The 13,028-nt window shown below is 37.5% G+C and overlaps 1 protein-coding gene across 1 annotated transcript; it reads left to right on the forward strand.

The window, feature by feature from the left end:
- The first annotated feature begins 1,207 nt into the window (after window positions 1-1,207).
- LOC126983582 (cGMP-specific 3',5'-cyclic phosphodiesterase alpha-like) lies at window positions 1,208-10,952 on the forward strand. The gene is made up of 2 exons (XM_050836381.1): window positions 1,208-6,004; window positions 6,147-10,952. Exon 1 carries the CDS (start codon window positions 1,208-1,210, stop codon window positions 2,342-2,344), a length of 1,137 nt encoding a protein of 378 aa, XP_050692338.1. The 3' UTR covers window positions 2,345-6,004; window positions 6,147-10,952.
- Window positions 10,953-13,028: the final 2,076 nt, after the last annotated feature.

Here is a 13,028-nt window from a genome sequence, read left to right on the forward strand (position 1 = left end):
AGCATATCATTTACTATTCTGCAACATCTATGCCAAACAGATCATGGAAACTCTATATGCTAGTGTTGCCGTTTCTTGCAATACACCAACGCTATGAAGATTTGCTCTCAACACTAATGGAAGGCTCTGTGGGCTACTGACTCTACGGGCCGTATTACTAAACATTTCGTCGTCCAAGAACACATATTTGACAAGGCTTTCATAGGAGTTTGGGACATTTCCAGGAGTAGTTTTATGGTCCTGGTGGTAGTTTGACTCTTCCTCTGTGCCGTGAACCTAAAGAAACACTCATTACAACCCGATTGACCCTCTCTTTGATCTTTAGATATAGGTAATATGAGAAGCCAAGGTGTTTTATAATATCGACCTACCAATCTTCAGATACTCCTTCATTAATGGCTTGTTTTTACCTCTTAACTTATCTCAGAAACACTTGACTTCATGGACTGTGTTTGTGATGGTTAACAGGACACCACAGACTTACAGAACGCTATTTACAGAGGTCGGTATCATAAGACACTTTCGCTCTGCCATTCTTCAGATACTCCTTCATTAATGGCTTTTTTTTACCTCTTAACTTATCTCAGAAACACTAGACTTCATGTACTGTGTTTGTGATGGGTAACGGGACACGTCAGACTTACAGAACGCTATTTACAGAGGTTGGTATTTTAAGACGCTTTCGCTCCTCACATCAGTTATTTCTAAAGGTCAAAGAGGGGGTCAGTCAGGTTTTAATGAGTGGTTCTTTATGTTCACAGTACAGAAGAAGGGTCAAACCACCACTAGGGTTATACAACTACTCCTGGAAATGCCCACAACCCCTACGAGAGCCTTGTCAAATATGTGTTCTTGGGCGGGTTCTTTATGTTCATGGTACAGAGGAAGGGTCAAACTACCACCAGGGTCATAAAACTACTCCTGGAAATGCCCACAACCCCTACGAGAGAGTCTTGTCAAATATGTGTTCTTGGGCGACGAGATGTTTTATAATACGACGCTAAAGAGTTTCAAGATCGTTTAACAGACACTTTTTTACTTGTGCGAATTTAGTGAGGTCTGGAAGTGCTGGCGTGGTGGTCTGTTTGAAGCGTGGGATTGTCGTGGTTGTGTCTGGAAGCCTCGTACATCTCCACACGGTGCTAAGGGCAGGGCAGCAAGGGGCTCAGGGTGATAGGCTGGAAATGTCATGCAGGAATTACCATAGATGTTTTTACAGGGTTACGCCAAGCTCATGAGTCCCGGATTTCACTTCATCTTCGTAACGTATTCCATAACTTTGCATTTCGGTCTTTGCTTTCCATTCCTTGTCTTCATTTCTTTTTATCTCTTATTTTCTTATCATTCTTTGTCTTCCCTTCTGTCTTTCTCACCTTCATTTTGTTCCCTTCATAGTTTCCTTCTCCCTCTTTTACCATCTCCTTCATGCCTCCCTGTTCTGTTTCTTTCCTTCAATTCTTTCTCTTTTTGTCTCATCATTCCTTCTCTCTGTTTCTCACCTTCATTTCATTTCCTTAATTTTGTTTCCTTCACAGTTTCCTTCCCCCTCCTTTACCATCTCCTTCATGCCTCCCTGTTCTGTTTCTTTCCTTCATTTTTTCATTTCCTCAACTTTGGTTTTCGTAGTTTTCTTCTCCTTCGCTCATCATCTTTTTTTCTCCTTCATATCTTTCATTATTTTGTTTTTGTTCTCATAATTTTTTGTCTTCTCTTTTCTTCTTCTTCCTGTTATTTTGTTTGTTTTCATATTTTTTGTCTTTTTCTTCTTATTATTATATTATTGTGTTATTTTTCATCTTTGTCTTTTTTTCTTCCTGTTTTCTATTTTCCATCATTCCTGTCTTTTTTTTCTTCTTCCTGTTTTCTTTTTTCTATCATTCCTGTCTTTTTTTTCTTCTTCCTGTTTTCTTTTTTCCATCATTCCTGTCTTTTTTTTCTTCTTCCTGTTTTCTTTTTTCCATCATTCCTGTCTTTTTTTTCTTCTTCCTGTTTTCTTTTTTCCTATCATTCCTGTCTTTTTTTTCTTCTTCCTGTTTTCTTTTTTCTATCATTCCTGTCTTTTTTTTCTTCTTCCTGTTTTCTTTTTTCCATCATTCCTGTCTTTTTTCTTCTTCCTGTTTTCTTTTTTCCATCATTCCTGTCTTTTTTTCTTCCTGTTTTCTTTTTTCCATCATTCCTGTCTTTTTTTCTTCCTGTTTTCTTTTTTCTATCATTCCTGTCTTTTTTTTTCTTCTCCATCTTGTTATTCTGTTATTTTCCATCATATTTGCCTTCTCCTTTATTCTCGCTCCTTCTCTCCAACCCTCCCACTCCTCGTCTTCCCCTTTTTCACACCCATATTTAAATTCCTCCTGAAGGGGTGACTATAACAAGCGCCCTGAGGTATCGTTATTCACACACTCATTTTCGGAACATCAGTGTAGCCTCTCTTACCTCTTCTCTACATGTGATTCTGAGCCCTGTTAATCCTCTGCCCTTCCATTTTCACTCCTCTGGTATGACTCTGAGTTCCTCGTAATGTATATTTTTACCAGTAATTTACGACCTTTATTCTTACTGCAGTGTGATTCTTATAATAGTTACCGTAGGCTGTGTCTTTCAAATATACTACTTCTACTACCACTACTACTACTGTTATTCAAATCACTACTACTGATACTGATATTCAAATTACTACTACTACTACTATGACTATATTTTTTGTACCCATTCAGAGCTTTACATGTGCTAGAAGTTACGTGCGTACATCTAAGTTAAGTATAAGTATCGTATAGGGATCGTGTGATTTGTAACGTATTTCTCCTTCCTGCGTTTCCCTCTCGCCAAAAAATGTGTTCCTGGGTCTGTTTACTTACCCATCTGTGTCTGTGTTAGTGTGTCTGTTGGCTGTGTCGTGGGTGTAACAGACGGCTTATGATGCTTTCGGCTTCGACTGTGTACGATAGGATTTTTTATCTATATGTTCGTTCATCTTTTTTTTTCCGACACATGATTGCATGCCCTCTGCCCCCTCCCCATCAGCCCTGTCTCTGTACGGTGTGTCTGTGAGAGAATTGAGGATGGATTGTCTGTTCTGCTTTCCATATATTAACAGGTTCATGGCTTCGTACAGCTATATATGTAATCAAAGAAGTTTTCCTTTATTTTTCACTTAGTTTTGTTCATCTTACAGACCACTCTTCTGAACTAACATCGGGCTATGTGAACCAACGTTGCCAGATTGTCGTACTCAGCCGATTATATTTCCCGACTTTCTACCCCAAAGCTGTCTTCTGGGCTCCAATAACGAAACTCATTTATAGTTATCGTTAAAAGAGTTAGATTCTGGTGTGTCTTGGCACTAGTTAGGCGTCAGAAACAGGTAAATACTATGCTCTGAGTATGACAATCTGGCAACAGTGATGTGAACTCCCTCTGCACTCTCATTGGGCTATAGTAACTTTTTTCCTAACTATCACTAGGCATTATCAGGTGTTTATATTTTCATTTCTTCTGGTCCTCAAACCCCCATATGAAGCTGTATTGAATGGGACTGGCTTCTGGAAATATTAGGCTACACCATCTCTTTCTCCGAGGCTATATTAACTGCTTTTAACTTTTGCTTGGCTGTATCAACTCTTATTTCCAATCTTCTGTCCCTCAAATCCCCATATCATGAAGTTTCTGTATTGAATGGGACTGGCTTCTGGAAATATTAGGCTACACCATCTCTTTCTCCGAGGCTATATTAACTGCTTTTAACTTTTGCTTGGCTGTATCAACTCTTATTTCCATTCTTCTGTCCCTCAAATCCCCATATCATGAAGTTTCTGTATTGAATGGGACTGGCTTCTGAAAATACTGGGCTACACCATCTCTTTCCGAGGCTATATTGATTTCTTTTAACATTTGCTTGGCTGTATCAAGTCTTATTTCCATTCTTCTGTCCCTCAAAATCCCCATATCATGAAGTTTCTGTATTGAATGGGACTGGCTTCTTAAAATACTGGGCTACACCGTCTCTTTCTGAGGCTATATTGATTTCTTTTAACATTTGCTTGGCTGTATCAATCCTTATTTCCATTCTTCTGCCCCTCAAACTCCCATATCAAGAAGCATTAGCTGTATTGAATCTGCATTGTGTCTGAACTATTGGGCTACACTTTTGCTGAGGCTATGTGAACTTCTTTTAACATTTGCTCAGCTGTATCAACTCTTATTTCCATTCTTCTGCCCTTCAAATCCCCATATCATGAAGCATTAGCAGTGTCTGACCGGGCTGTCCGAGTGACGCCCGGCTGCCTGGCTCACAAGGGTGTACCGTAGAGTGGCTGTGTTACTACCATGTGGCTTATACTCCTTACACGGCACAGAGCCCCCACGGGAAGGGTTAGAAGGCCTCCGCTAGGGCATACAAGGAGGTGAAATGCCTCCTCCTGTGAAGTGTGGAAGGGGTTAGAATGCCTCCCACAGTAAGGCTTTAAGGGGTGTGAATGCCTCCTCTTGTAAATGGTTTGAATGCCTCCTCTTGTAAGGCATAGAAAGGGGGTCTAAGACTATTGTAAGGCATGAAAGGGGTTTAGAATGCCTCCTCTGCAAAACTGGAAAGGGGCTCTGAGGCTTATTGTAAGGTATTGAAGGGGGCTCTGTAGGCTTAGTGTAAGGCATGGAAGGAGGCTCTAGGGCTTTTGTAAGACAGTGAAGGGGGTTGAATTCCTCGTCCTGTGAGGCATAGAAGGGATTAGAAGGCTTCCTGTAACATGGTTTAGGTGGCTTATTGTAAGGTGTGGAGGTGTTAGGCTGTGTTAGAGGGACGGATGTTGTGTGTAGATGAGGATGTTTGTAAATGTCTTAGGTAAAAAAATCAATGTTAAAAGCAAAAAAAACTAGCAAGAACAAAATTTAAGGGAGGATTTATATGTTTTAGAAGTGTTGAAATAGCAAACACTACCAGGGCACAAAAAAAGAATGTTGTAATAAATTAAAAGCGAAGAAAATACCAAGAAGCCAAAAAGATTAAGGAGAGATTTAGATGTTTTAGAAACGTTGAAATAGCAAACACTAGCAAAGGAAAGTTGTAATTGTTAAAAGTGGAGAAAATAGCAACATCGCCAAAAAGATTAAGGAGAGATTTAGATGTTTTAGAAGTGTTGAAATAGCAAACACTAGCAAAGGAAAGTTGTAATTGTTAAAAGTGGAGAAAATAGCAACATCGCCAAAAAGATTAAGGGAGGACTTAGATGTTTTAGAAGCGTTGAAATAGCAAACACTAGCAAAGGAAAGTTGTAATTGTTAAAAGTGGAGAAAATAGCAACATCGCCAAAAAGATTAAGGAGAGATTTAGATGTTTTAGAAGCGTTGAAATAGCAAACACTAGCAGGACACAAAAATGAAGGATGTAATAGTTAAAAGCGAAGAAAATAACATCATCGCCAAAAAGATTAAGGGAGGACTTAGATGTTTTAGAAGTGTTGAAATAGCAAACACTAGGAAAGGAAAGTTGTAATTGTTAAAAGTGGAGAAAATAACAACATCGCCAAAAAGATTAAGGGAGGACTTAGATGTTTTAGAAGTGTTGAAATAGCAAACACTAGCAGGACACAAAGAGGAAGATTGCAAATGTTAAAACTGAAAAAAATAGCAATTCCCCCCAAAATTAAGGAAAATTTAGATGTATTAGAACCAAAAAAAAATAGCAACATCGCCAAAAAGATTAAGGGAGGACTTAGATGTTTTAGAAGTGTTGAAATAGCAAACACCAGCAGGAAACAAAGAGGAAGATTGCAAATGTTAAAACTGAAAAAAATAGCAACTTCCCCCCAAAATTAAGGAAAATTTAGATGTATTAGAACCAAAAAAAAATAGCAACATCCCCAAAAAGATTAAGAGAGGATTTAGATGTTTTAGAAGTGTTGAAATAGCAAACACTAGCAGGACACAAAGAGGAAAGGATGTAAATGACTTAGATGAAAAAAAATAATAGCAGAAAAAACTGTGATAAAAAAAGAAGGGAAAGATATAGAAGGTTTTAGATAAGATAAATATTTGAAAGAGAAACAAAAAAATCATGAAGCAAGAAGGAAAAATATAAATGTGTTTGATAACTTAGTTAAAAAAAATAAAAGCAGAAAAACTAGTGATATAATAAAGAAGGAAAGATATAGAAGGTTTTAGATAAGATAAATATTTGAAAGAGAAACAAAAAAATCATGAAACAAGAAGGAAAAATTTAAATGTGTTTGATGACTTAGTTAAAAAAAATAAAAGCAGAAAAACTAGTGATATAAAAAAGAAAGGAAAGATATAGAAGGTTTTAGATAAGATAAATATTTGAAAGAGAGACAAAAAATAATAGAAAACGAGGAGAACTATAGATGTTTGATGACTTAGTTAAAAAAATTAAAAAAAACTACTGAGAAAAAAAAGGAAGGAAAGCTGTAGAAATATTTAGATAAGATAAATATTTAAAAGAGAAACATAAAATCATAAAAACAAGAGGGAGAAAATCATATAGACGCTTGTGATGAATTATATATACATTGACGTAGGAATCAAAATCTCGGAAAACAAGAAAATAAAAAGACATACAAGACTCGGATCAAAATGTCAACAGAAGTAAAATTAGTTACCTTGACCAAATAGGAAGCATAGGTGAGCGTTCACGTCATAGATAAAATTAGTTCATGTGATTAGAAGAAAAATGCGATGATTGTGATTATCGAAAAGGTCCCAAAAATGTTGATGTAATGATTGAAAAATATCTTTGTGTGTGTGTGTGTGTGTGTGTGTGTGTGTGTTAAGATTATACAAGAAAGACATAGGTGATTGTTAAAAGACATGGTAATTGTTGTAGATAAAAAAAATAAATGCAAAAACTTAAAAAAGAAAATATAGACGAGGATTTAAATACTTTAGTTAAAAAATAATAAAAGCAAAAAAATCATATAGAAGTGTAAAACAAATCTACTAATGTCGAGACTTGATTTTTTTTTATATATATATATGTATTTTGAAAATGGCTTAATGTGGCACTAAATAATTATGACAGGTTGAAATTGAGGAAACAGGTGCCTAGAATTACATGAAAAGAGAAAAAATTATACATGTGTACTTTGGAAATGGCTTAAAATGGCGCTGAATAATTATGACAGGTTGAAATTGAGGAAACAGGTGTCTAGAATTACATGAAAATAAGTCTGGAAAGGAAAGAAAATAAATAGGAAATGCTCTACAAATCAAAATAAAGTAACTTGTGATATGTATTGAAAAGTGGGTAACTAAACAGAAAAGAGAAAAAAAGACTGACAGTGAAAGAAAATTACGTAAAAACAATAGACCAAATGAAAAAATGAAGAAAGAGAAAGAAAAGAAATACTGATGGTTAAAGAAAATTAGGAATGAAACAAAAAGAAAAAAAAATAAATGAAATAAAACAAAATAAACAAGAAAAATATGAAAAACGACTTCAAGCGAGAGAAAAAATGAATCCAAAAATAAAGAGAAAAAGCTTAGAAGAATAAAGGAGAAAAATAGATTAACACTACTCAAAAAAAAAGGAAAAAAATAATTCTGTAAGTGTATTGGCAAGGAAAAGAAGGGTTGAGGAAAAGGAAAAAAAGGAAAATAAAGAAAGAAAAGATATATATGTTTTATAAGTCTGGTCATGGAGTATGTTTGGCAAGGAGTGGAAGAGTTGCCAGTTTGTACTCGGAAAAAAACAAACACACACACACACACTGGGAAGCTGAATTACGGTATATATAAAAAACAAAAAAAATAATAATAATGGTCAAATCAACTAAGTCAATTTTGCAAGTTAATTTTTTACCTCAGCTCAAATTTCTAGGTATACTTTTTTTTTTTTGTGGTGTGTGTGTGTGTGTGTGTGTGTTTGTGTGTGCGCATGTGAGTGTGTGTGTAGCCCTAGTAGATAAAGATTAGGTCTGAGTGATGTATATTTTCTGTGTCGTCTCGCTGCGAAATACTAAAAAAAAAAGAGAGAATATGAATAGTGCATTACTGAAGAGCAGAATTGGGTGATATATATATATTTTGTATGTAACTTTATTTTGGCCGCGTAACGTTGCATAGCTTTAAGACGCTCACTACATAGATCTCATGGTGCGCTGGTAGGAGCGAAGGAAGGTGTCGGGAACGGTCTGAAGCTTGGGGCCGTATAACAGGTCGAATCCGAGAAGTTTTGGGTCCCTACAGAGTTTGATTTAGGGGCCGTATGATAAGTCGGATCCAAGAAGTTTTGGCCCGTATTACAAATTGGATCCAAGAAGTTTTGGGTCCCTATAGAGTCTGGTTTAGGGGCTGTATGATAAGTCAGATCCGAGAAGTTTTGGGTCCCTATAGAGTCTGGGTTAGGGGCTGTATGATAAGTCAGATCCGAGAAGTTTTGGGTCCCTATAGAGTCTGGTTTAGGGGCCGTATGATGAGTCGGATCCGGAAAGTTTTGGGTCCCTGCAGAGTTTGTTTTAGGGGGCGTAATGCAAGTCGGATCTTAGAAGTTTCGGGTCCCTGCAGAGTTTGCTTTAGGGGCCGTATAATAAGTCAGATCGAAGAAGTTTTGGGTCCGTACAGAGTTTGGTTTAGGAGCCGTATGATAAGTCGGATCCAAGAAGTTTTGGGTCCCTATAGAGTGTGGTTTAGGGGCCGTGTTACAAGTCAGATCCAAGAAGTTTCAGGTCCTTATAGAGTTTGGTTTAGGAGCTGGATCCGAGAGTTTTGGATCCCTGCAGAGTTTGGCTTAAGGGCTGTATTACTAGTCGGATCCAAGAAGTTTCGGGTCCTTATAGAGAGTGGTTTTGGGACTGTATTACTAGTCGGATCCAAGAAGTTTCGGGTCCTTATAGAGAGTGGTTTTGGGACTGTATTACTAGTCGGATCCAAGAAGTTTCGGGTCCTTATAGAGAGTGGTTTTGGGACTGTATTACTAGTCGGATCCAAGAAGTTTCGGGTCCTTGTAGAGAGTGGTTTTGGGACTGTATTACTAGTCGGATCCAAGAAGTTTCGAGTCCCTACAGAGTTTGGTATGATTTGATTGATTGATAGGTTATTGTTGCAAGTAAACAACAAAGGAGAAGGGAGGAGCATGCCATCCCAGCCCCCAGGCAGTACATACATTCATTCATTCATCGCAATTTTCAATGAGGAAATGACGAGTGTGGCTGCGTTGGTGTTCATCGGCTTTCTGAACCGAGCGCCTCAAATGTAAAAAAAAGTGTTACGATGTACAGACTGTGATTATACAACTAAGGATACATGTGTAAGTAGCACCAGGAAACTAAAAAGATACAATGGTAGGGTGAAAGTAGCACCAGGAAACTAAAAAGATACAATGGTAGGGGACAAGTGCTAAAAAAATAAAGGCCTTGGTTTAGTCAAGGGAGTAGACATAAGGAGCTTTTTTTTATTATTGTTTCCTTTTTTTGTGCCCTTGTGCTGTCTCCTTTGCTGTAAAAAAAAGGGGAAGGGACTGAACATATAACTCTGTAGGGATCTTAAATTTCTCGGCCCTTAGTCTATTTTTTCAACTTTGTCTGATTTACATAATTCAAAAAGCTAAAAGCGAATGTAAAACTATAAGAAATGAAAATCCGCTATCATTTTCTTATCACTAACTTTGTATATCACTGAAAATTAGAGCTATTATTATTATTATTATTATTATTATTATTATTATTATTATTACTACACTCATAACTTTTGAGGGATGGAAAGAAATGTGTCTATAGCTTTATTGTTTGTATGTATGTATGTTTATGTGTATATACTCAATGTGTGTTTAATATGTGTGTGTGTGTGTGTGTGTGTGCGTGTGTGCGCCATCTCACTGTTGTTAATTGGTGCTGGGAAGGTGTGTGTGTGTGTGTGTGTGTGTGTGTGTGTGTGTGTGTGTTCAAGGTGTGATGTCATACCTTCGATTATTATTGCTAGTCCACACCTGTTGCTCCTCCTCCTCCTCCTCCTCCTCCTCCTCTTCCTTTTACTCCCATATTACTTTTCTAAGACCATATTTTATCTTTTCTTTTTCCTCTATGATTATTTTGCATTGCCTTTACTATTTGATTCATAATATTGTTTGGTAGGCACTATTATTATTATTATTATTATTATTATTATTATTATTATTATTATTATTATTATTGTTATTATTGTTGCTACTACTACTACTACTACTACCACTACTACTACAGTCTGAGAGCTTCATTTATCTTATTTCTCTATGTTTATTTATTATTTTTCATCTATCTTTTTTTTTTTATTATTATTATTATTCACGGTTCCCCATTTCCCCTTCCATGTCTTTCCTTTCCATTCCCTTCATTACCCTTATTTCCCATCTCTACCACTACTAAAACCACTTCTACTGCTATTTATTTATGTTCAGCAATGTAAACAGCTATAGAAACGCATCCCATTATTGTATTAAGAAATTATTTACTCTGTGTCTATCTGTCGGGAAGAGTGAGAAACATTGTTATATTGCATTGTAACCTTTGTAAAACCTTATAATATCTTGTTTTATTCAATATGGTTTAGTTATTTAAGGGTTGTCTATGTGTGTGTGTGTGTGTGTGTGTTATTTTTCTCCTCCCTAAGCTGTCTGTCCGGAGGGAAGAGGAATGAGGAACAATATGAAAGCCTATAAATTTGAGCCTCTTGTGTGTGTGTGTGTGTGTGCTTTTTCTCCTCTCAAAGCTGTCTGTCTGGAGGGAAGAGGAAAGAGGAAAAGTATGAAAGCCTATAAATTTAATCCTCTTAATTGTGTGTGTGTGTGTGTGTGTGTGTGTGTCCTTTCTATAGTGTGTTCCTGAAATGTGTGTGTGTGTGTGTGTGTGTGTGTACCTCCTCTCATCGTGACTCATGTTGGCTAAGTTTTCTTGAACCTTCGCCCCGTGCAAAATTCACCATGCTGCCACCCGCTTTTATAAATGGACAGGAAAATATAACACTTTGGTAACGCTGCTGTTTTATTGCCATCCTGAGGTAAGGTTTGCGACTTACATCCTCCTCTGATAGTGTTTTTTTAATATATTTTCTTACTTATTTATTTATTTTGTTTATTTATATTTTTTTACATCCTCCGATAGTGTTTGTGTTTTGCGTGTTTATTTCTTCGACCAGAACTACCTATTCGACCTCCACAGCCTCCTTCTCGACCTCCACAGCCTCCTCCTCGACCTCCACACTCAAGTATATGACCTCTTCAACCTCCATAATCTATTCTTCAACCTCTAAAACCTCCTTGAATCTCCACAACCTCATCCTCAACCTCCTCTTTGACCGCTTAAATATTCTTGACCTCCACAACCTCATCCTTGACCTCCACACTAGTATTTGACCTCTTTAACCTCCGTGATCTATTCTTTGACCTCCACAACTTGCTCCTTGACCTCTAAAACCTCCTTCTACAACCTCCACAACCTTATCCTGAACGTCTGACCTCAAATCTATCTCCTCGACCTCCACAACCTCATCCTAGACCTTTTTTTTGTCGTCTTAAATCAATTTCTTCAACCTCCAAAACCTCACATAACCTCCTCCTTAATTAACCTCTAAAAACCTCCTTCTTCAACCTCCACAACCTCATCCTCGACATAACTATAAAATCCGCCAGTTATAACTTCCTTATTTTAATCACCTTTCAATTTTATCTTTTTCTCTAGTTTTGTTTTATTTCAACTTATTTTTAACTTTTTTTATTTCCTTATATGTATTAATCTATTTTCCTTTCTGTGTGCATTTTGGCGGTGTTAATGGTTTGCCTCTGTGTTCTGTGTCCTGTGTTCTTCTTGGGGTTCTTTTTACAGAGGAATGAGGTGTAGGCCTATGTGTGTTCTTCGTCTCCGTGGTCTAGTGGTTAGTGTGCCTATCTGTGAATCAGCGGGCCTGAGTTCGAGTCCAGCCATAGAGTGAGCACCCATCTTCACCATTGGTTCTTCAGTGAGTTGCTTGGTGGTGAGTTATTTATGGGTTTTGATATTGATTTTTTCTTTTCTAATCTTACAAACTGCTTTCAGATCTGTTAATTAATTGCTTCACCTGTCCTTTTTTGTTTGTTTTAAGGGTTACTCAAGAACTATGCTGCGAGTGAGTTAGTATATCATTGTTTCAACTCATTATTGTCATTAGCACCATTGTTTTGTTTTGTATGGGATTTATTTGCTGATTTATGTCGTTCATATGCATTTAAGTCTGCATAAGGATAGAAGAGTAGGAGAGAGAGGGAAAAGGGAAGAGACGGGGAGAGAGGAAGGAGGAAAGGATGTGAAAGGAAAAAGGGAAAAGGAGAAGGAGAGAGGGGAAGGAGGAAAGGATGGGAAAGAAAAAAGGGAAAAAGGGAAGGTAAGAAAGGAAGGAGAGGTGAAAGAAAAAATTGAAAAAGAGAAGGAAAGAAAGGAAGGAGGAAAGCAGGTGGAAGGAAAACGGGAAGAGGAGAAGGAAAGAAAGGAAGGAGAGAGGTGAGAGAAAAAATGGAAAAAGAGAAGGAAAGAAAGGAAGGAGAGAGAGGAAGGAGGAAAGGAGGTGAAAGAAAAAAGGGAAAATGTGAAAGGAAGGAGAGAAGAGAAGGAGGAAAGGAGGGGAAAGAAAAAAGGGAAAAAGAGAAGGAGAGAGGGGAAGGAGGAAAGGAGGGGAAAGAAATAAGGGAAAAGGAGAAGGAGAGAGAGGAAGGAGGAAAGGAGGGGAAAGAAAAAAGGGAAAGAGAAGGAAAGGAAAAAGGGAAAGAGAAGGAAAGGACGGAGGAAAGGAGGGGAAAGGAAAAAGGGAAAGAGAAGGAAAGGAAGGAAGGAGAGAGGGGAAGGAGGAAAGGAGGGGAGAGGAAAAAGGGAAAAGGAGAAGGAGAGAGGAAGGAGGAAAGGAGGGGAAAGAAATAAGGGAAAAGGAGGAGAGAGGAAGGAGGAAAGGAGGGGAAAGGAAAAAGGGAAAGAGAAGGAAAGGAAGGAAGGAAGGAGAGAGGGGAAAGAGAAGGAAAGAAAGGAAGAAGGAAAGGAGGGGAAAGAAAAAAGGGAAAAAGATAAGGAGAGAAAGGAAGGAGG

Source organism: Eriocheir sinensis, chromosome 54 (assembly GCF_024679095.1).
Source record: "Eriocheir sinensis breed Jianghai 21 chromosome 54, ASM2467909v1, whole genome shotgun sequence".
NCBI classification, from domain to species: Eukaryota; Metazoa; Arthropoda; class Malacostraca; order Decapoda; family Varunidae; genus Eriocheir; species Eriocheir sinensis.